The 25,235-nt window shown below is 37.8% G+C and overlaps 1 protein-coding gene across 1 annotated transcript in view; it reads left to right on the plus strand.

Annotated features, from left to right (window-relative positions):
• Positions 1-23,671, plus strand: part of LOC129371346 (glypican-1-like) — a 48,764-nt gene extending 25,093 nt beyond the window's left edge. Inside the window, exons 2-10 of the mRNA XM_055047913.1 lie at positions 13,258-13,416; positions 15,064-15,281; positions 15,681-15,854; positions 17,055-17,220; positions 17,996-18,126; positions 18,761-18,898; positions 19,733-19,863; positions 21,168-21,343; positions 22,245-23,671. Of these exons, the coding sequence (XP_054903888.1) occupies positions 13,258-13,416; positions 15,064-15,281; positions 15,681-15,854; positions 17,055-17,220; positions 17,996-18,126; positions 18,761-18,898; positions 19,733-19,863; positions 21,168-21,343; positions 22,245-22,426 (1,475 nt within the window). The 3' untranslated portion in view covers positions 22,427-23,671. The remainder of the gene's footprint in view (positions 1-13,257; positions 13,417-15,063; positions 15,282-15,680; positions 15,855-17,054; positions 17,221-17,995; positions 18,127-18,760; positions 18,899-19,732; positions 19,864-21,167; positions 21,344-22,244) is intronic.
• Positions 23,672-25,235: the final 1,564 nt, after the last annotated feature.

A 25,235-nucleotide genomic window follows, 5' to 3' on the forward strand; every position in this document is an offset into this window, starting at 1 on the left:
TACACCAATGCATAATAAATAAAATAAATTCAAGGAATTTATTTTTTTAATGGCTTTCAGTTTTTAATATGACAGCCATTAATATGTTACAGTTGATCAAAACTTTTAAGTTTATGCTTTGGATGTTCTCTTATTTCCTTTTTCTTAATGATAAAAATGAAAACTCATCTCTCTCATGTCAGCCAGGTATTTTTTCTAGTCTTTTCCGCTTTGATGAGTGTTTACTTTAAGAAATGGTAACATTTCTTACTCTGAGGAAATAGGAAGTATTAGATTACTAGTTAAAAGCTCACAGATCTATTTTATGGCTTTTGTAGGAATCTGTACCAGCGGTGGTAATAAAGGCTGCTCAGAAGCAGGGTGAATTAATTAGGATGCTACAATGTAACCATCTGAACCATGAAGACTGGCATCCTGCCTTGTTTATGTCTTTACAATCTGAATCTAGTAACAAGGAAACTACAGAAATGATCTGAATTTTAAAATATTCTCAATATTGTATCTTGATTACCAAATCATAAAAAACTTGTATCAGGAAAGTCTGAGTACACAAATAAGCTACAAGTACCAACTAAAATTTTTCATGTTGTACTGAATATTTCTACCTTGTAAGCACAATAAGAATTTCTCAACATAATTTTCATAGCAAACAGTCTCCTTCTCTCCTTTATGTTATTAATCACATAAACCATTTTATAGATGAATTGATAACATGTGAAAGCTGTTTATTAGCCATCTATAAGTGGTAAAAATGCTTTCTGAGTTATATTGAAAGGAAGTTCAACACATTTCAGTTGAACAATTTATTTTAATAAAAAACTATGTTTCATTAACTATGCTTGAAACTGGAGTTTTTGGTAGAACTGTCATTTCTACCATTTTGTCCATGAGAACATCAATAGATACCAATATAGTGAAAAAAAATATGATTATTCAGTCTCTGTGTCCAGATTAGTGATAAGAATAATGTTTTTTAATCTTATTGTGACTGCAGTAAGGCGCTGTCCTGGCCACATGGGTTGTTAAAAAAGACAGAAAAGAAGCTATAGATGCTTTTCAAATAATTATTAGTTTCATTGTTATCCCAATATATACAATAAAGTATTGCGACACATTTTTACTTTCATATGGCCCACTTCATTCGGTTTTCATTCAAGTGTTTATCTCTCATCAGGTAATTGCTGGTTCTCTTTCAGAGCCAGTAGTAATGAAATCTGCAAAGCTTCTCTAACATTTTTATTTCCATCTTAATGAGTGCGAGACCCGCTGCAGGTCTAAGATGTGCTCAGATGTTAAACCCATGCATCAGGGTTTTGTGTTTCCTGCGATGGCTGTGATTGCCTCATTCAAGCATCCAGCTCCCCTGAGGCTTCAAAAGAAAACCACGTGGCTGTGGTTTTCTGCAGCTCTAATGAGCCAGTGTCACACTCATTCAGTTTCTTCACCGTTCTGACTCTGAAGACTTGACCTGGAAAGGCCCGACCTCAGGCGGCGACCTAATGTTCCTCTGACCGACAGAGAGAGAGAGAGAGAGAGAGAGAGAAAGAGCGTTGATGGAGGATCCAACACGCTGTTGCTCCCATTTGCCCCGTTTTCTTCTCACGCAAACATTCATATCCACCCTGGTCCAGGCAACAACCTTCCAATGTTGCTGGATTAGGCCTTATGTCTAATCTGCTAATCTAAACCAGCTAAGCTTTGCATTAGCAGGTCATCCAACATGATTTCTTGTGCCCTTACTTTGCAAACACAGAGGATGAGCGCGCAATAGGACTGCAGAAACCGCTAACAGACCTTTAAACTCGTCAGTGTTTGCCGTAGTGACCCGGATTTATCTTAACGTTAGCTAGCATGTTGTTAGCGTACAACAACTGTTTAACGCAGCACAATAAAATAATTAATGCAGGTGGTGATGAGAGACAATAGCAAAAAAAAAAAAAAACTTTTAGCACTCACTAGCAATATTAAATTTAAGATCATCAGTGAGAAATGTTGAGGTCCTCTAAATAAGGATAACATGGTGGAATAGGGTTTTCCTAAAATGTCAGTTTTCATAAAAAAAAAAGAGTTTATGTTCTGCTTGTAACGGAAATAGAATAATTTCTTCCTATTTTGGTAACAGCTAGCGAGAAAATTAAGATGTGGCTGCATCCATCAAGGCAGGTGATGAACTAAACCATTAGACATTAAAAGTGCAGCAGATAGTGTGAGGTACATACATGCTGTGCTAAAAGTAAGATCTCTGACATCTACACATGCAGCAACGCTACTGCAAAGGTGAGGAGAGGTAATCTGCACTGACTGCGAGTTTCAAATGATTTTATTTGCCTAATTGTAAGGAGTTTAAGCAGTTAGAATAATGTATTCTTGCCTGTTTTCTGAAGGCGTCGTGCAGCAGAGTGGTTGCTGATAATCTCTCTACACTTTCAACCTTTTATTTCATGCTTGATTCAGAGTCTCATATTGATTTGTCATGGAGAGAGACAAATCAGTCTTGATTTAAAGGCATGTGTAGAGAGGAGAGTCAGAAATGGCTCGCGAGACCTTTGGCTGCCCCACAATTATTCACATGCTTGCACAAATGTGCACACTCACACAGGACGATCCTGCCTCTTTGCAGCGTGCATGGCATGCACCAGCTGGCCCGTGTTGAGTCTTTTTGCACACTGAGTGAGTTTGAGTAAAAGTGGTCATTAGTGCAAGAGCTTTGAGGTGCTCCCTGAAATGACATAGAATTACAGTATTATATGGAGGAGTTGGTGCCATGCGAACACATAAACACACACACACACACACACACACACACACACACGCACACACACACACACACACACACACACACACACACGCACGCACGCACGCACACACACACACACACACACACACACACACACACCACACACACACACACACACACACACACACACACACGGTTAATGAATGGTTTGGTGAGATATTCTTAGTAACGTTTTTACCCGGTGTTTGCCCATTGTGTTTTTTTTTTCCTACGTATTCCCAACTTCCTCTTTGTTGCTGCTAATTTTAAAATGAAAGAGTACCTGAAATACTTTGGATTTCTAATTGCTTTAAACTGCTGTAAACTTAGTACTTTTGAATTATTCAGTGATGGTCTCCTAATGGAGGTAGTGTTTCATGTGCAGCGCATTAATAATAATGACAATTCACAACCTTTGAATTTGTTTGTGTTCTAAATCCTGTTTCCAGGCTTTTGCTGCATTTTGATTTTTGAAAATTGCAGGTCTAAGCAACAAGACAGGCAACCTCATTGGATTTTATGTTGACGGAAGCTTTGAGCAGCTTTACTTGCAGGGTGAAATTATCATAAAACGCTACGAAACTCCATCATAAGCAACTTTTAAGATCAAGTGTAAATTCATACGATTAAGTAATAAAGTTGAACAGATTTATTAGATATTCATAGGGTAATGTTTGCTTTTTGTCTTCCTTCTGCCCCTGTGTCCATTAATGGTGCTTCTCTCCTCTTTCTTTGTCGATTTCTATTTTTTTATCGTCCTCTCACCCCTCCGTCTATTTCCTTCTTCCCTCTGCTCTCTTATCAGTACATCTCCCCTCGTCTTCTGCGCTCCTTTGCTTTTCACTGCGTTGTAAAATGGTAAAAGTGTACTTCGGGAGGAAGTCCGTGTGGGACATTAAATCACATACAGGTGGTCTTAAATGATGAAGAGAGTGTGAGATGGAAACACTCACGCACACACATTCCATCAGACTCTCATTTAGGTAGCAGTAATTTGCCGCAGTAAGTGACAGGGTTATTGTAAGACGCTCATTAGCAAAGGGAAGCAGTGAATAAACGTCTGACTGAAGGGAATAAATTCAAACCACTGCGCCACTTTTACTGCTCAGCGGTGAGCTGCTTTGATGTGGTGTGTGACGGCAGAGCAAGGGCAGGATCAGGGAGTGCACTAAAATAAAGACTATTTTAGTGCAGGTTTCGCGTTTTGTTCGTAACGACGACGTTGGGTTTTGCTTTGTCTGTGTCACGGTTCGCGTGACCTGTGCTGTTTGTGTGCATATGTTGTCATATTTGAGAAATTGGAGGTCACTTTGGTTACAGTTAGGGAGGCGGTTTCCACAGTGACACGGTGCAAAGTTGCTTCCTGTGACAAACTTTCATCCCAGCGGGGGGGAGAGTCAAGTAAAGACGCAGTGAAAGGAACGAGGCCATAACATTAAAATGAAAAAGAGGAGTGGAAGAAGCTGGACAGATTTAAGGAGATGAGTTAAATGAGGGCAGGATGGATGAAAGTAGGACAGGAAGAGAAGAGTTGGATAAAAATGTTTCAGTTTTCCTTACTTTGTCCCAGTGTGCTGCTTACGATACCATCTGTTGTTCTGAAATTGATATTAACTAGATTCAGTGACAACACTAATCCAAATTAATGTCGTTTAAGCAAACATCAGGACAATGACCTGCTCTAGTTAATTAAATTTACGTGTTTCAAATCTTGCCTTCTTAACAATAATATCATAAACAAGATAAGCTGCGTCATGTTTCTAAAGAAACACCTATAAAAACTGTTTTGTTTTTAAGTTAGAAAGCTGTGATTTAATTGTTTTAACAAGGAAATAACCTTGATATGTATCTTTCTGCATCACGAAAGACTTGATTTATGTCTCAATCTGGACTGGTTTGTTGTATGAAGCAGCAGTAAAGAAAAAAACTAGCATAGTTGATTAAAAACTCGAAAATTATACTTCTGAGAAACATCTCACTTCCTGATTGATTTAATGAACTTGGAGAACCAGTGGATGTTCTGATTAGCTCTTGAAATAAATCTTAAATTTGTTTGAACAGCGACTCAATGAGCCAAAATCATCCAGACAAAAGGACTTGAGGGCGAACAAAATATTTTGTTACACAGTCAACAATGAAATAAACATGCAAAAATTAAACTATAAAGTAATGAATAAGTCAAATTTGTTGCTGGAAAAGGGTGTGTAAATTATTCTACATCCAGAATGTAAAACGGGTTCTGGAGATTTGCCTGATTGAAAAGAACTTGGCAAATTTTCTTGGTAAAAATAAAAACAAAAAACAGTTTAATTAATGAGGATTTGGGCCGTTTTTTCCCTGAACATTCTTGCTGTCTTTAGCCAAGTTTATGATATTTATAAAACGTAGATTTGTGGATGGTAAAGTTTGCTTTGGAGAAAAAGTCACCGGTTCTTCAAGAGAAAATCAAAAAGTGTGATTATTTGTGTTACAGCGATATATATTTTCTATTTAACTTTATTTTATTGTAATTAAAGACAAAATGTCTCCCATTTATTTTAAATGCCTGTACTAGAGGTAGACATTTGCCACAAATGGCCCCAGGGCCACACTTTAAACACCCTGACCTAAACAGAGTGCATAAGAGTGATGTTGGCAGATTGGAGCTCTTTATGTTTGCGTTTCTCTGAGGTGGAATCAGCTGAAATACAGTAACACACGTGGAACCTTGTCATTCGGCTCTGCTGACTCGGCGAACGCTCTGTGAGAGATTAGTCTGCAGCGGAGGGCAGGTAAGACGCGTGATGAAGCACTTCTGCTGCAGCTGAGGGTGTAATTAGATTTTCATGTCTCATTAAACCTCCTGAATGCCTCACCAGTTCTGGATCTTGGAAGCATTTGTTTTTTTAATATTCAGAGGTAAAGAGAAATGATTTTGTTTACTTTATGGCGGCTTATGCTACAAGTGAAAACTGAGGAGAGAGTTAAAGTTGAACATGATTATAAAGTAGTAAAATACAGTATAACACAATAAAAATAGGGCAATTCAAACCTGAAGGCCACACAGAGAGGAGTAAAGCATGTTTGTATAATTTGTTGCTTTAAACTCCCATGCAGTGAGGACGGTGCTTCCTGCTGGAGAAACTAGCATCTATGGCGCCTTTGTTTACAGCTTACACAACGTAATCGTTTGTTTCTTATCAGACACTAAAATATGCTTCACTGTAAAATATTTAGTTGTCTACTACTTTCTATTTTTAAGTCAAATAAATTTAGAGAGATTTACAATTTGAACCTAAATGTGTTGTGAGTTTGTGAAAGATAAACTTACCGCAGTAAGTTGTGTTTTTGTTCATTTTGTCAAACCTCCAGTTGTTGAAAAAACTAGAGTTTATTTTAGGTTAGCATTTAAAAAAACTGAAAGGAGAAAAAGACAGGAGTGGGAACTATTTCCCAGAGTGCTTAGCGGCATGTTTTTGTGTCCTAAGATGGAAGTGTGTTGATCTGATTCGTGTTTTATAAAGGAAAATGTTCATTTCAATGCAAAGCTTGAGGATAACGTCCTGTTCACACTAAATGGTTTTTATTATCAGATCAGAAATTTTGTTTGTCCAGATGACACAAGAATCTCAATTATTCTAAAGTGAAATAGTTATTTTTACTTAGTGTGAGTGAAAATAATAGAGGAATACTCTACATGTGATTTTTGTTACATATTGTGAAATAATTATTTGGTTTAAATCAACTTCATGAACTTAAATTTCTGAGTTAAAACCAAAACAATTTTCTTGTTGACTTAAATTTCTTTTTCATGTCAAACCAACTTCAGATGTCTGACAGTGCAACAGATCATTTGGAAAATAAATAGCAAGTCTTTCCAACTCTAATATTTGAGAGAGAAAAGCTCTGGTTTGCTGTTATGTGTTGTTGAATAATAGCCTCTAGCAGCCTTTCAGTCATGCAAAGTCATGAATTATTTATGTGAAGATCAGAGGAAGCATTATTCTTTTGTTTAAGAGAGAAAGGTCCTCATTAAACAATGTGCATGTAAACAGGATTTCACTGTTTGAGACAAAGACAACATCATTTGAGTTGACATTTTAAGCATTTTTAACTATTTTTTTATAGCAATTTGAAAGTGGGCTCCCAAAGAACAGCAGCAGCTCAATGACAATCATAAAACCTCAGATACTGAAACCCAATTAAAACCCAATATGGGTAATTCAGAAAGGAAATAGTTGTGATTGGACAAAAATATGTCAAAGTGGAGTTTGAATGTTCATACTATATACTATCGTCTAAAAACTAAAATGTCAGAATAAATTAAACATATTTCCATCTAAACTTTATCTTACCCTCCTGTTTAATGTGTGCTAATAAAATCATATTTCTTAATTTTCTGAAAAATTGTTTAATTTGTGGTAAAGTTTGGAAATCACTAAGTTTTTCTAATAATAAAATCAACCAGTTTTCATTCCTGAAATATGAAGATTCTGCTGTCTTAAATGGGAAAAGTACAGTGGATGTTGTACTAAATGAGAATATATTTCTACTTATGAGCAAGGTTTGTTTTTAATTTAATATTTTTATTCTTTAGTTTGTCAGGTAAATATATGAACAAGTTAAATTGAAAGACATTATAAGTGGGAATCTGACAAAATCTTATATTTTAAAAAAAAAGTTGTACTTTGATGGTACAAGAATAAAAACATATATATTTCTTTGTTTTGGTCACATAACTCTGTACATTATTTATAACTACTGTTACATAATCTCCTAGTAACATCAATTTATCGCTGTCAAAATCTGACCTGAATTAGCCTGAGAAATCAGCTGCGGTTGACGTGTTTTTGCACAGTCAGATTAATTCAGCATTCATTTGGCTGAACATGGCGCTACATGTCGGCACCGAGTGCAAAGCCTCTCTGTCGCAGCAAGTTCTGATCAGTTCAGTGCCTCGTTTTCCACAGCCTCATTGCGTTTGTGTTTGGCTCTTGGTGTGCAGGCGCTAATTTGATCAATTGAAAGATTTATTGCCCATATTTAACTCTTTTGATAAGAGTTGTGGTCAAACATTTAAATTTGCAGGTCTTCATTTTGAACAGTTTCTCTAAATATATTTTGAGAAGCCATGTTTTATATTTTGACGTATCGATATTGGCTGATCAGAAAAAAATGTTCACATCATGGTAACAAATGGTTTTGAGCATTTTGTTGTTGCAAAAACCTGAGAAGAAACCGTTATCAGGCTTCCTCATAAAAAAGAGATGGTGTCTAAATGTTCTCTTAAAGCAACATTAAAATTTCTCTTGTTGGCACAATTCTGCAAACTAAATTTGTTTTAGTTTGCAGAGTGTAAAACCCACGTTTGTAATTTTATATTCCTGTCACCTCACCTTGCAGGGCCTTGATAAAGTTTCTTCTTTTTTTGCTGAATATTGGGTTATTTTTTTTATAACTGTCAGAATGCAGAGTGGTGCAGGTTTGGCCGTTTGTCTGCTCAGCACATTCGGTGGGGACGGCTCACTTGTCAAGACGAGCTCAGATATGTTGAATCTGCCACCAGGAATGTGAGGAAACAAAGGCTGATGAAGCAGAAGATCGCGATGCCAAGAAGGAAGTCTGAGCCAGATGCTTTGAACAGGAAGAGGGAAACAAAATGCTAAATGCTACTGTCTGTCTTGACGTGCGCTGTGTGGCCAACACATTTGGCGACTCCACATCGCCAGGCAAAACGAGGAACATGTTTGGATCTGAATGTTTTTTTTTTTTTGTCGGATTCTGTGTGGAAGTCAAAGATGGAGGTGCATGAAAGATGTTTGCCCTCATAAATTTAACATCAGAACTTTGCTTGTAATCAATACTAAAATATTTACCTAATCCTAATTCATGAAGTGAATAAAACATGTGCCTCCAGCAATGAGCAGACTAATCAGAGTTTTATTGAGTTGAGCCTTGACAGGAGGCTGTACTTCACAGATATCTGACTGTATGAATCCTGCTGGTTGAAATCGATCCTCTTTTTAAATTAGTATGGAAGATATTAGTTTTAAGCATATGATTTCATTTACATGCTGTATCAACAAGGATTAACGTTTTTCCATTAAACAAAAATTCTCTTTTTCTAGTCAATAATTATTTCTATTTGTTGGATGGTAGCTTAAAAAGGAAGATAGTTATTTTTGAACATCTTACAGGAAAAAAAAAACCAAATAATTGGGATTTAATATTCCTAAAAATTGAAAGAACTAATATGGAACAATATCCCATTGCTTTTTTATTACTTGGCTTTTGACACACCCTGAGACTTATTGCTATTTTAATTATGTTTTCTTATTGTTTTTTTAAAATGCTCTTGGATTTTATTTGTAAAGCACTTTGTTGCAGCTGTGGGTTTTTTTTAAAGTGTTTTATTAATAAAGTAGTAGCAGTAAAATACATGAGAAAAAAACAACTTTTTTTGTAGTAATGCCTGGAAATTAAAGCTTTTCCTGAAGTAGCTCTAATGCTACATGATGGGTAACAGAATAAAGTTAAATTAGTTTCAAAGTGGCAACTAAGTGAACATTACAAAGCCCTGATTTGTAGAAAATGTGTGGACAAAGCTGAAAAGTGTGTGTGAACAAGGCAAATCCAGCAAGTTATTATGATATATCCAAAACCTGTAAACCTGTTATATAGTTTTAAATGCAAATATATCAAATGCTAAAGCAAAATAAGTGAACTTTGGATTTTTAGGTAACGACATTTCTACAAGACATTCTTTTCCTCATTCTGGCATCGAGTGAATAGAAATACTTCTGTTAGTCCTTAATGTCATTTAAAACCGTATTTGTGTTAGATCATTTTGATTTATGTTACACAGACTATATAGACTTTAATTTTCACTGGAAACATAATAGAGTGCTGTGCTAATTTATGGCTTTTAAAGTAAACATAAAGCAGACGAGACAGAATGGCGACTGATTAATGAATTCTGAATCGTCTTCTGTTTGAGCTGCTTATTACAATTAACAAGTAAGTAATTAAATTGTTTGTTGGCAGCAAACCGTTGGTTTGTTTCTGTCGATGCAGAGTCATCCATCTCTTCATGGTGATTCATCTCAGTGTGGAGAAATTTCCACCCCTTCTTCTGACTCAGATCAGATCTGGTTAAACTGAGAATAGTCCAAATTAATCAGGGACATTTGAGCATGAGTTGCCTGCAATATCATAATCCCACTGGTTATTGATTAAAGAAGCTGCTGTTTTCATTGGACAGAGCTCCTCCCATTGCAGCATTCTGATTCCTCACCTCCCCGAGGCTGACAGCAATGAGTTATGTCAATCAGGGTCTCCTGTAGGGCTTCTTGTGTGTGTGTTCATCCCCCCAGATGCAGACGTAACAAAATCTATGCTGCAGCCAGAGGGCAAACACGGTGTGTGCAACCAAATCACCTATTGAGACTGATTAGACCTGACCCAAATCTCCTCTCTGTGTGCAGCTTTTCACTCACCGCTTCTCACACTATTTATTTACAGCCTCTTTCACTGAGTTTTGAAGACTTTTGTCTTGTAAAAGCATTCATTCTATCAATTTCTATCCTCCCAGCCTAAAACTTCCAAGCTGTTGGGATTTTTTGACAAGCAAAAAAAATTAGCACTAATGGATGGTGGTGTTTTTTTGTTTTTGTTTGGGAAACTTGTGAGTCAAAATTACTTCCTCTGGTCTGATTTTATGGTCATTTTTTACCAGCATTCAATGAGAAGTACATTGTATAATGAGCTCAACAGATATGCAGTTCCACCAGATGTTTGCTAATTACTGCTGGCTAGTCTGAAGGGACTGAGTGATGGACCTGCTCTGTAATGCAGAAACCTGAGAACTGCAGCTCAGAGGAGAAACTGCACCTCGAACGTGGTACTTGTTCCATCGAGGCCACATGTGTCCAAATCAAGGCGCGGGGCCAAATCTGGCACGCAGGAGCTTTCTATTTGGTCCTCCAGACTCCAAATCAATCAGTCCCTCCAGTTTTTCACAAATCTACAAAATTCACACAAAAATAACAGATCCCCAGATTTGTTTCTAATTTTACTGTAAATTCTTCTCATAATTGGCCAAAAACATTGGATTTAAGGTACTTACTTGATGTGAAGTTGTAGTTGGTGATAAAAAAAAATGAAGTCACATTTAACATCATCCATCAACACAACTGACGCATAAATTCCTCACAAATATTTCTACATTAGTGCCACAAAATTTGTGATTTTGATTGCAAAAAACCCTCAAGAACAATCACAAAATCCTGGATGGACTGATCAGTGTGAAAAGATGTGTCATATTTTTTCCTTTTAACAAAGGAATGCTGAAACAAAACAGCTGTTCGTTGATAGTTTAACAGTTCAATGGGTTCATCAATTGATTCTGGGACAACTGGCCCTTCAAGAACATTCAGATTTTTGAAGTGACCCGAAATGAAAATGAGTTTGATATAGATGAAAGGAATCCAAGTATGTTTTTGGTGAAGGAATAACATTATGGCATGTTTTAAAGCAGAAAAAAAAAAAATAAATCGGTTTTACACAATAATGTCCCTTTAAGTTGTGCATGAAAGCTAGAACTAGAAACAAAATTTCAAATGACTATTTTTGTAAAGTAAAAAGATGAGAGCGTAGAAACAAGGTGCTGCTTCCTGTAATCCAGCTGCCACTGTTCATTTCTCTCCCTGTTATCACGTCCTGCACACAAACCACCAAGTGAAGGATTCACGGGGAGCTGCTGATGAAGGCGTCTCTCCTGCTCCACTTACTGCGATGAACAAATTCCTGCCCTGCAACCCAAATCCACACCCACACACGCACACTAACGACAACACGAGCAGCCACCAGCGTTGGACCTGTTAAGAAGGCGGAGAGCAGTGAAGCACACAGCTGAGGGGAAACGTACTCACCCCTAACCTTCTTAGACGGAGGCTCACAGAGATTCACACGGAGGGAAATCCACAGTGCTGCTGTCTGTCATGAGACTAACGCTGCAGGCTGGCTGCAGGCCACTGGAAGTCTAGTCAAATACATCCTTATGTGCAAAAAAAAAAAAGATTTGCCTTTCAGAAAATGGATGGAACACACACACAAAAACGCAGAGTCTATAAGTGTGTTCACTTTTTCTGATCTGAACTTCACATTCTATAAAATATTGGCATTTTATAAATTAATAATAATAAATGAATGAAGGAATACTGCATCAATTACTTAAATATTCATGCCTGACTATATGATTTTAAATATTTTAGTTTGGATGTTAGTTATTCTGATTAAAAGAAGCTTAAGATCTTAATGTGAATGAACCAGATAAATCATCCATTGGATCAGCCAAAGTGTGCATGTTTCATCCTATGGTTGACACATGGTTGTCATTTTTGGACACAATCACATTCACAAAATCTCCCTGCAGAGTGAAAATTGTTGCATTTGGACACAAGTGGCACAATGGTGTATATAGCTGGAAGTATTTTTAACTGCCCCTGGAAATCCACCTGATGTTTATGTTTTATTTTATAAGATACAAACTCTAACAGGGAGTTGTTGAAAAATGCTGGTCAATTATTACCTCAATTTCCAGCAATAAGATCATAATTACACATTTTCTGACGTCTAATTTCATGTAAAGCAAAGGACTGACATGGATAGATCTAAATGACCTGAGTTGCTTCTACAATCGACTCTTGAAGCAATTTAACGAGGCTCCCTGGGTATTTAGGGCGATGATGAGCTGAAATAGAGTTTGTTGCATCTTTCTGACATTGAATATTGGAGATTTTTCTTTGTTATTCATCATTTTACTGCTCAAAGCATCTTGTTGTAATTACAAGACACTAATCAATGTGAAAAAGTAAAGTGAAAATCATAAAAACTGCTTTAGAGTTATTTATTTTTCAGATATGGTTAGAGGAATAGTGAATTTATAAAAAAATATTTTTTTTTTCTTCCCCACTGAATAATATTACTTATGTCAAGTGATGCTTTAAGTAATAGATTAACTAATTAAAGTTGCTTTTGATCAAACTTGTGAAGCTGTTGGTGTATTTAAGTGTGTTGTGCTGGTGTAGAGTCATGAAATAAATCTGTAATTCAGTACATTTATGTCTGTGTTTAAAAAAAAAAAAAGAAGATTTTTAAGTCAGATTAAGTCAGATGGGTAACGACCGATAATGAAAACCTCTCATTTTAGTATTGGTGGATTGATGCATCCCTAATTTAACCCTGCCTCATCTGAAGGTCACAAATTATGTATCTGAAAATAATCACAACAAAGAGAGATTAGCTTGTTGTAAAGATGTTTGCATGTCTTAAGATGGGGGTGTCAGTGAGTGTGGAGGGACTCTCGCTGTTAATTTGCTGTAATTTCAGGTGTCACTTGGTTGTAAATTAGTGTAATGCTGAAAAACTGACTAATTTAGTTATTGACTCATAAAAATTAATGCATTCCATGTACGTGACGGAGTGTCTCCCTCTTTTTAAAGGTGAACATCTGAGGATGTGTCCTCAGGGTCCGACTTGCTGCACCATCACCATGGAGGGAAAGCTGGCCAGCCTGAGCGCCCAGGAGACCGAAGGGCTGATCAGAGAGGCCGGCAGGTCCCTGCAGGCGACTTTCAACAATCTCCACAGGAGCTTTGACAGTAAGTAGGGTGTTGGTGTGTTAGTGCATACAAGGCACTCATTACTGCCAGAGCTCAATAACAAACCTTCAGAAGCGCACCCAGAGGAGCGTGACATTTGTATGTTGTGTATTTGCGAAGTTGTGTTTGGCGGTCAATACCGCAGCTTCAATAAGAGCCGTGATTGCGTGCGTATGCGTGTGTGTGAATGCAGGTTTGTGTGTCTTGTGTGACAAGAAGACCCCTGCCTGGGCGTTATAATGAGACCGGAGTCAGCCAGACACAATGAAATGCGATAATCCGATCCACTGATCTTTAGGGATGCACACACACACACACACACACCCACGCACACGCACACACACACGCGCACACACACAAATACTCCAGAAAAAAGGTTGTCCCTGGGGGCAGCAGCCAGTTCAGCTAATGAGCTGTTGACCCACCGAGGAGTCGAGGCTGCAGATCGCTGAGTATCAGAGGCAGAGGGCGATGTAGAGAAGAAGAAAACTGAGAAGTGCCTCCAATACCAACATGGAGACACACAAGCACAGCAAGCGAGAACAAATCATCGGCGCTGAGCGGAAACAGTGAGTCAAAACGCAAAATACAGACAGAGACTGGGCAGCAGGAGGACAAAGTCAGAGCAAGACATTATTATTAGTCTAAGGCGTAAAGCCTTGTGGACTTGCAGTAATGTGGCTGTCCATCTGGTTGTGGTTACAGCAGCCTGGCAGCGGTCCACAGCCTTTGAAGCCATTATAATACAGAGACAGGACTATGATTCTCTAATTCTCTCTGTTTTTTCTCACTGTCACTTTGTGTCCATCTGACAGAACTGGAGATATTAAAGGAACCATTACAGAAAGTTTTTTTTTTTTTAAATTAGGCAAGAAAAAAAGCTCAAGCAATAAAAGTAGCCAGTTTACAAAGTGAACGCATTTGTAAAGATATGAAGTTGCCAAACTGAACTGGGCTGTGTGTTTGGATTGGACTGGATTTAATGAAACTGACTGATCTGAAGTTAATTTAGACGACTGAATGTTGTAAAGGCGGGAAAGGAGGGGAAGAGCATCCAGCATAAAACATCTGCCAAGTCAGTGGGCACGCAGTGGTGAAGTGGGAGTGGTTGCTGTGACAACCCAGTGGTATGAAGTGCCAAACGGACGAATATATTGAATACATTGGATGATGTGGAGAGCAGCCTTTATACCGCTTGAACTTTTTCACATTTGAAAACGTTCAGACTGTAGACGCTTTGAAAACAACCGGAAACAGATTCAATTTAGTACCACATAAGGTGGAAAGAGCAGAATCTGTCTGCTGTAGGAATTTAGTCCTTGTGTCAGTGTTTAATTATACCTGTGTTTGTTTTGCAAAGTGCATTGAGATAATATTTGTTGTGGATTACATTTAAATAAAATGTAATTGTTCTCTATAATGTCTTTCCAGATGATGGGTATCACTTTATCATCTGGAAAGAATGATAAAGTTTAAACTACCTTGTAAACATAGTAGTTGTGCATAGCTCTACTAAAAAAGCTGGAAATGAAGTGGCAGAGATAAATCTGCACAATTTAACTCTAGTATCATTTAGTTGGACTGTCCTTACAAAGTCTGGCATCAGCTTGTTGCGTCCTGACGTTTTCCTCTGCTGTCCTTCTGTAGCGTATTTCACGGAGCTGCACGGCCAGTCTGAGCGCTCGCTGCAGGAGGTGCTGTCTCCGCTGGGCCCCCTGTACTCCCAGAACGCCCGTCTGTTTGCAGAGCTCTACACTGACCTGCGTCAGTACTACCGGGGCTCCGCCCTCAACCTGGACGAGAACCTGTCCGAGTTTTGGTCCCAACTGCTGGAGCGAACGTTTAAAGCCTCTGCCCCCACAGAGGTGAGTACAGGAATATGCTAGTGGATGTGTGTTGACATGAAATGAGTTTAAAAAATACTGAATTCAATTGAACTGAGCTGAATGCAAAATTTACAAGAGATGGAATGAACAGAAAATTTACAGAAGAGTATTACGGCCACTGAAAAATAAAAGAATCTGACTTCAGTCTCAGAATTTAAATTTTTTCTCAGAATTCTGTCTTGATATCAGAAGATTAATATCTGAGAAATAAGTCAGAATGATCATTTTCTTTTCAGTGACCCTCATCCTCTTCTGTAGAAATTGAACACAGAAAAGGACCTAAAAGTCCATATCAGGGTTTTAAATCTGCATAAATGTTTGGTTAAAAGAAGCCGAATTGTTCTGCTCTGTGTTTCGGCCGTCGTCTCTGCTGGACAGGTCAACCTGTCGGAAGATTACCTGGAATGTGTTGCTAAGCAGCAGGAGACGCTGCGGCCATTCGGAGACATCCCTCGGGACATGAAAACGAAAGTGATCCGGTCTTTTGTCACGGCCAGGTCGTTTGTCCAGGGCCTGCTGGTCAGCTCAGATGTGATCAGGAAGGTCTCACAGGTGAGTTTTGTGTATTTTGCGTTTCCTTCTGTACACACACACACGCACACACACACACACATGTTGAGGACAAACATGGAAACATCAGCTCAGACTTAACCAAGCAGTTATGCTTTGCGTTCTGGTAACTGCCAGAAGAAGATGCCATCTGAACTATTGATAATTTGGCTATTTGTTTGGGAATGCGTCTAATGTCTGCTGGGCTGATTCCCAGGAAAGCAGATGTGGTGGCTGCGTGGTTGTCACACCCAGAAAAAGAACTGTGAGAGAAAAATCCTCCGCCCTGCAGATGGGAAACACAAAGATAATAGAAAACAAACTGTCAGCCTTTCCGTCAGAACAAAGCTCTCTCTCAGAGGGTTGACAAGATTGATGTAAAATTATTGGTGCGAAGAGCTTTTTTTTTTTTTTTTTAGATCTTTGAGATTATCCACAAACTCCCACATGTGTGCAGTGCAGAGTGTGTCGTCTTTTATGTTTCTCATCAAAAATCATTTTTTGTAATCGGGATTTTTATACGATTTTCTTTAATAATGAGTTGCAGTTTTACTAGTTTATTTAAAAAAGGTCAAGATTATAATCCCGATATACTTGATGCAAATGCATTCTTTGCAATCCTGCGTAAGAGTTAAATGCAAAATATCTGTCTGTGTTTTTAAGGTTTGAATTATTCCTTTCTCCTTCCTGTGAAGAATTGCACACATTTCTGCCACCTGCTGAAACTTTCTATGGCATCACGGTTCACATCCAGCCTGCATGTTCGGCTGTCTCTGTGACTGCAGACTCTTAATATAACTCAAACCTCATGACCTCACTCCGTAATGCAACATTGACCAAATTAAACACGAAGGAGTCTGTTCACGAGACTGAAGTTAGAAACTTTAATGAATGGCCAGTGCACATTTAAACTCATGATTTTGTTTCTACATGATATATTTTATGCAGGATTTCTAAGAAGTAAGAGTAACATCTTTCTTATGGGAAGCCAATTTATATTGTTTTCTTGAATAAAGATGTTTAATTTCCCCATTTGTATTCTAATAGTTTAGTGGCAATTTTTTTGGCCCTTAAACCCTTTTTGCTCATGCAATGATGTGTAAATACTGCCCTCTCTTGTCATGCTTCGGTACTGTGGAGTAAACCATTTGGAATAAAATGCATCAAAAGCTTTCAGCAAACCTCTGACGGGTCTGATTCCAGGTGTCTCTCGCTGAGGAGTGCACCAAGGCCCTGATGAAACTGGTGTACTGCCCTCACTGCCGCGGCCTGGCCTCGGTCCAGCCCTGCTCCAACTACTGCTCAAACGTCATGAAGGGCTGCCTGGCCAACCAGGCTGACCTGGATCCGGTGTGGCAGGAGCTCATCGGTAAGACGCACCCGCCGATCCTCAACCCATCTTATTGTTTGAGATTTAATCAGTTAGACTGCAATATGCCAAGACTGAAAAAGAGCTAATATTGTTAAAAGGTTAAACTCATACATCATGAATGGAGCATTTTTGCTGCAAGAGCAACTGTTGCACTTCATAAAATAAACGGCATCATGTGCAAATATGGAAGCAACATCTAAAGACATCAGTCAGAGAGTTAAAGGCTCAGATGACCTGAGCTTTAAATTGGTAACAAAGTGGCTTACGGACAACAAAGTCAATGTTTTGACGTGGCCACCACAAAGCCCTGATCTCAATCCTATAAAGAAGGCAGATCCGAAAGGTTGTGAGAGTGAGGCGGCCTACAAAACCACTCCCACCAGTTCTGTTCGGCTCAGGAGGAATGGGTCAGAAACCCAGCTGGGTCTGATGAGAAGCAAAATGTTTGATCTAAGTCACACAGTTCAAAGGCAGCGCTACCAAAATAAATGTATGTAAACTTCTGACTCTGAAGACATTAAAAAGATAATCTGACATTTTATTTCTCTCATTCTTGTGGCATTTAGCAAACAGAGATAATATTAGTAATTCTAATTGACCTAAAACAAGACAAAATGTCAATTTATTTTGTGTGAATACATTTCTGATTTAAACTGTAGGTAGATTGCTGGTGTTTTGATTCCCTTTGGTTTCTGTTTAGCTGTAAAGTGTTTGTACAGGTTGTGTATGTAAAGCAGTGGTTTCTGGTTTCTGCGTTTGTTTCTGCTTGCAGACACAATGATCCAAGTAGCGTCCAGCTTCAGCACAGAACCCAGCCTGGACGTGGTTCTGTCCTCCATCCCCATACGGATCTACGAAGCCGTGCACTATCTGCAGGAAAGCATGGACACATTTACAGCAAAGGTAAGAGATTTTATCTTACAGCGTGAAATCATTCTGTTTAAATGTTGTGTATAAATATTTTATTCTTATTTTTCATGATTTAAATTATTGTTGTTTATAAATGAGATGCTATGTCTCAAGGGTTATTCTTGAATCAAATAAACATGAAATATTTTGATTTAAATTCAAAATAGTTTTCTCAAATAGGTATTATATTCAGAGCTATTTGAAATGTTTTCCAGTGGTGACATCTAGTGGACTATTTTATACTTACACCTAACTGGAAACGCTCTTTCTGCATTTGCCTCTGTGCAAGAAATTCATATAATCAAAATATTTCATTTATCCATATTCTCAGTTTCCAAAACCTTCTGTGAGGAAAAATAAAGTTAAAAAGAGAAGAAAGTTTTTATTTTATCTCTGTAAATGATAAATGTATCCTGTTGAAAAGTTAATTCTGTATGAATTGAACTAAAGAACGCTTTGTCTCGCTCAGTCAGTCATCTTCACTGCCTGTTAATTACAAATAATAAAAATTGGTTGCCTGCTGTAACAAAACACTAGATAAATATTGCAGCTTTGTCGATGCTATTACAATAAAAAGTGAAGCGGTGAATTGCGAAACATGGTAAAAGCTTGGGAATCGTTTCTGCAGGTCTTCCAAACATGCGGCTCCCCAGGTGAACCGGGAACCGGTCCTCCAAACGGCCACGAGCAGAAGAAGAAGAGCGGCTCGCTGACTGCGTTCGAATACAAACCGTCCCCAACGGCTGGGCTCAGACTGGAAATACAGGTGTGTGTATTTCCTACAGGTTTTCTATCAGACTGACAGATAAGGAAGAAGATGAACTTTGTGTCTTTGTTTTTTAAGTGGATTTTTTTGGGATTATTATCCTGCTGAATGTTATCAATCACCTTTTTGTGGCTGCTTTGGACCAAGCCAACTTTAATACCATCCTTTCATATTTCTCTGTATTTTTTGTAACTAATTTGCACTAATGTTACACATATGAAATGGAAAATATAAAATTTCCAAAGAGAATTGTGTATTAATCAGCGATTCACCGATAAATCAGTTACAATTTCTGCTTGATTTGCTAAAGAGTCTGATGTTTGTCGCAATATGCATCAAAACTATGAATTTGCAACATTTTTAGTCAGAAACGCACAATGCAACAGCAACAACATTTACAGAATGTAAATGTCGAACAGGCAGGGCAGACTTAAAAGATAAAAATCCCTGATTTAGTTTGTGTAGCGTAATTTTAGCTAATTGCTTCTTGAATAGTTGATATTTAGAACTTGTGTGAAGTAATTTGGGTTCTGTTACTGTAAAACTACCAATGTAAATGTCTTAATTAGACTTAACAGAAGTTAGAATCTGTTTTATAGATGATCTGCTTCAACAGCTGTTTGTCTTTTTAATTAGAGTGAAATTCCTTCCAACACACAAACAGCTGATATTTCACAGCCAGTTTTGAATGAATTAAACTGGAATTTAGCCACATAACAACATTTACATTTAATTTGTGTCTGAAAGTGCAGAGAAACTCAAGAAACTCTCAATGAATCTTAAAGTTAAACTGAGATTTTCATAAAAATGTTTTTGCTTTTGTTCTGGCCTCAGGTGTCGGATCTGTCCAGTAAACTGAGGGACATGCGTCAGTACTGGGTCCAGCTGCCGGTGGCGTTGTGCGGCAAACTGGCGGCTGAAAGCAACAGTCAGGACAACTGCTGGAACGGGATGACCAAAGCCAGGTGAGAGCGAATCAAAAGAAAGATGGGACCTAGTCATCTTTAATTAGTTTCATAAAACTGGTCAAGAGTTATTCTTTGTGTTCCCTAGTTTTACAGATTAGTCTCTTTTGTATGGAGTCTCGTTTTATTTCCGTCAAATGCATTCATTTTCTGAATAAAAGGATTAAAGTGGTGCAGTCGGTAGCACGCTCTACAGAAACAAAAGTCCAGGGTTTCAATATTTGTCTGCAGTCTTTCTGCATGTGTGGAAAAAAATTATTTAAATCGCATCATAAAAAAAAAGATTTGAAGAGAAGAAAACCAATCAGAAAAGGAAGAGACAACTCCTATTATGTTATGTTAGAAACAATTTGCTGCACTTACATACAAGAACATTAAATCTCAATCCTGCCAAATTTAAAATTATACTGAGACAAATTTGCATCCATGGTTTTAAAAAACAGTTTGTTGCACACAGATTTTGTAGCTGAAGCATCGAAAAGCACACAGACAAGCAAACCTCCCAAAGTTCACGAGTAAATGGATTACAGAGTAAAGTGACGCTGTGCTTATATGTGCATTATTCACCCACACTCAGCATCTGCTTGTGTGCAAAGTGCTTGGACTGCAGCCAAAACACGTCCATTTAAACGTGTCTTCCTTATCTGAATAACGTGAGGAACCATGAAATATACATGAATCAGTGACTGGGTGTGACAGCTGAAGGATGGATGGATTTTGTGTGAGTGTGAACTATCAGTGTGACGAACTGTTTACAGATCTACAGCTCCCTCTGGTGGATTTTATAAGAACTTTAAAATTTTTCTCCAATTAGGAATAAAATGAAGTAACTAAAGTGACATTGTTAAAGCCTAAAAGTGGTTTCAAAATTTTTAAATACAAGTTGCTGAATCATTTCTTGTTGCATTATGTTAAAATTGCTTCACATGACTTTTTAAATCCACCTGGCCCTCTAGCAGCAGTCCATATCTGTTGCCGACTGATGAAAAGTATGGGTTTGCTGATTATTCTTAGTTATTTAAAACCAGCCATGTTTCTCCCTGACCTGCAGTTACTGGAGTTTTGCAGGATTGTTTTGCATTCACAACAAGCTAGAGATAAGAAAAGAATTAAGAATTATATGAGAAATGATTAGATCTTCACCTCAATACCACAGACGTATTGTGTTCATTGGCTGATGTTTTGTGCAAACTAGGCAGATTTGCAGTAAAATGTCATGAAAACCCAAATTCAAAGAACAGGATGTTGCATGTAAAGCGTCTCACCTTCAACTCGGCACACTAGCTGCATTCTGCTCCTATCAGGTACCTTCCAGGGGTGATGGGCGACGGTTTGGCCAATCAGATCAACAACCCAGAAGTGGATCTCGACATCACAAAACCCATCATGAAAATCCGGCAGCAGATCATGGAACTGAAAATAATGAGCAACAGACTAAAAGATGCACTGGAAGGCAATGATGTGGACTTCCAGGATGCAAGTAAGAGCCTTTCAAAATGTTTCTCTTATATTTTCAACATTTTCTACATTTCTGCTGACACAACACAAGAGCGGGTAACAGTTAAACAGGAACTAGTAGTTATGGGAAATATATTTTCTCTAAAATGACATCAAATCTTGCAAATATGCAAGAAAGAGAACAAAAAAATGGTTATCAACGGTTCAAATAAATCAGCCTAGACTGAAAAACAAGTGGCAGCTGTTGTAACCTGAATAGAAAGTTTTAAATTTCTTTAGAAATTCTTTTTTTAAAAATCACAAGTTCATTTACTCTACTATTGATTACTTTATTTGTGTATTGCACTTTATGGAACAGATTATGTCATGTTGAAGACTTACTAAGTGCATAATTATCTGGAGAGCTCATAGATTAAATTATGTCTGGTAAAAAAAAAAAGCACAAGGTTTAAAAGCAAAAACAATGGTAAAGTGTTATTATCTAATATTAATCACTGATTTCACTTGTTTGGATTCCTCCAGAATAAAAAGCCGTGTACTTTACAATCCAATTGCTATTTAATTTTTTTTCCAATTCTCCATTAGTCCACCAGTAAACAAACAGAGCAAATATTTGTTCTGTTTATGTGGTCAGTCATGATTCCTGTAACTCGCTTGCACTAAATTACAGTTGCCATAGCAATTTCCAGATGCAGTTTATAAAGTGTAAAAATAACTTCTCCCAGCAGGACATTTCATGTGACAAATGTCCTACACTTTAGAGTTGTTAAAGCGAGTCGTTTTAGGAAAAGTCATGAAGTCTGAGCCAAAGAAAGTTCAATTTACTCGAGGCTGAACGCTCTCCAGGAGTCAAATTGACTCCTTCACGGCTGCATTGTAAAAATAGATGCAAGTTATTTAAATTTCCCTCGATAACTCTGCAGGTGAGGATATCAGCGGCTCTGGAAGCGGGATGTGTTTGAGCGGTCAGTGTGCTCGGAACAGGCCGGGACTTTATGCCTACGCGCCGGAGACCAAACCCGTCGGAGGAGCGCCCACGCCCCGCATCGCCGTCTGCAACCTCCAGCTGCTGCTCCCATTCACCGTCCTGCTGCTCCAGCGATGATGGACCGCCTTCACTGCTTTGTATGGAGGGGCCTGAGGACTGAACCATGGGAAATGGGGTTGAATGGGAGGAAAAGTGGAATGAAACTTTGCCAAAAAGACATTTTGTTGAATGGATGAACATTTTCCTTGACTTAAAGGAATAAAAATTGACCTTAGTCTTTACTTTGCTGCGCTTCGATGTGTTTTAGTTTGAATGTGAATTAGTGTGAGGTCAGTGGATCTTTTGATGAGGATGTTTGAAAGAAGACAGTAACAATGATGAAGAAGATGTCTGTAGCTCCAGTTTCCAGCCAGCAGGTGACCTTATCTGTGGTGCATTCACCAAGGATTTTTTAAAAATGTTATTCAAGTTTGTTTGACTTAAGCAAACCATGTACGCTGTAAATGTTTGTGTACATTACCTTAAAACCTGGCACCATACTGAGCCATGAATGTACAACATAATACTCTACTGACAATGAAATCCACATTATCTGTGATGTTGACAAGTGGTCCATTCAGTCAAAAACAATGCAGAGAAGTCATCGCACTCTTGAAATGCCTGAGTTTTTGTGATTGCATCAGTTTACCTTACTTTTACGTCAAAGCCGGAAATGAAATGTCCAGTTTTTAAACGGCTTATTACCTTTGTAAATAAAGGAATGGCCTCATCGAAGCCTCCAATGAGCAAGAGCACACACATTTTCTTAAAATTGCTTATTGAGGGCGAGGGATTTCGAAGTATCCTGTTTCCAATTACCACTAAAGAAAACGTAACGATTGAACAAACAAGCAAAAGAAGAAAAGCTACTGTATGTCTGCTGCAGGAGAAGATTTCTTAATGAATGCATTCAGAGGTACTTAACTCATCTGATTAACTCGTACATCAAACCAAAGCTTAATACACTGCACACATCACTGTACACAGGTACACTGAGGTTTTGTAATGATTTGTTGTTATGAAACCAATTTGTCACAACAAAAGAAAAGATTTTCCAGTTCTTCAAGCTGCCTGGGTTTGTGTATATACAGAATTTTTGCAAAATTCTTTCTACATTTGACTGTTGATATTATTTACCTTGGCATGCCTTCTTTTAAAGTCTACACTACTTTCCTTTTACAGACTTGTTAATTTAAACAAATAGCAGCAGCGTTAAATACACACATACTTATGCAGTGTGGGACTCTGTATTAGGTGGGTTTTTAATCATCAGTGTATTTAATCACACCTTTCATCCATTAAACTCTGGTTGATTGTAGCAGATGAGAGTGTCACTCGATTATTCTTTGGATTGTTTTGGAAGTTTGTCCATTATAAATCACTTTGGTTTGTTTTGTGCACGTTACTGCTGGTCTGTTCTAAGTTTGTTAGCAAACTCTTTGCTTTGGATTTTGAGTGGTTTGCTGAGCAGCTGCACAAAGCGGCGTCTCCTCAAGGGCGGCAGGAGTTTTGTTGCTTTGAATGACATATTTAGTTTTCAGCTGAAAAATATTACAATGCTGAAGATTTAAATAAATACTCATAGCAAAGATCTTGTGATGTTGCTCGAAGTGTGTTAAATAGCCACTAAGTGTAAGAGTTGTTTTGAATATTTCACAAATTGTAAATATATGACTGTAACTTTTTTCCCTTTTTTTTTTTTTCTTTAACAAATGTGCATTTAGCAACAATTGTAAAACCAGTAGGTCCATGTCAGGTGACCTGTATGCATATTTTTTGATTTTTAAAGAACATAAACAATTCTCAAGTATTGAAACTTATGAAGCTAAAATAAATGTATTTATTTTTCTGTGAATAACATGGAGCAACTGCCTATAGGACATATGAAGCTACTCTAATTTCTAATTTACTGTATTGTAATTTGGATTAGTAAAATTATTATTTTTCTTCAGTGGACAGGGGACCAAAACTGACTCCAGCCCAGGGGCCCCCATCCTTGTAAATCCGGCCCTTTAAGGCCTGTTTAGTTTTGTTTTAGTTTTTATCCGTTTAATGTGTCAACATAAAGATCCTAATTATTTCACACTCATAGGGAAAGTTATGTTAGCCCATTGAATTGTGCTGCTAATTAGAAACAATTTTATAGCCTTTTAATGGGAATCAACCAGTATGAACCAATACTACTGCTATGGCCGATATTAGGTATATTTCTTTACAGTTTCAAAATGGTCAAAGTCTCAAAACAGAGAAACATAATTAATGTAACAAAAAAAAAAACAGTGTAAAGGAGTTAGACTAAAGTAGATGTTCAAGTAGATGACTGAGGAGATCACAAAAATATTACATGTACTGTCATACGAATATTAAAAATTTATGTAAATTAATGAATTTGAGGGGGAAAAAATGTAAAAACAATCATCTATGATCAGATTAAATGAGACAAAATTGTCTCTCCTGAAGATTTTTCACTTCAGCAGAAGCAAGAATGATGAATAGAGCTAAATAAAGGGAAATTATGGAAAACTCTAAGAAAAAATAAATATTTGTGGTAATCCCATCTGATCTGAAACGTGTTTGAACAGATTATGAGGGGCTTGAAAGTTAAACGCGTGTTTTATAGTGACACAGAAGGACGTTATTGAGAAGATGTATTTTTTTCTTGGTGTGAAGAGAATCGATCAGTTCTCATCGCAGCGTTTAGCCGACCCGAACCCCGCAGGCCAGAGTTACTCCTTAAAACAGCTAAGAAACTCCTGCAGCACAGTTTAAAAGAGCAACCTTAATGCTGCTGGAGACACTTTAAATGTTATTGCTCTGCTCATGTGGCAGCCAGCAGATCTTTTATTGATTTTTGGGGGAACATTGGAGGCTGTGAGGACATTTTAAC

Source organism: Poeciliopsis prolifica, unplaced genomic scaffold (assembly GCF_027474105.1).
Source record: "Poeciliopsis prolifica strain line A6 unplaced genomic scaffold, Auburn_PproV2 SCAFFOLD002, whole genome shotgun sequence".
Lineage (NCBI taxonomy): Eukaryota > Metazoa > Chordata > Actinopteri > Cyprinodontiformes > Poeciliidae > Poeciliopsis > Poeciliopsis prolifica.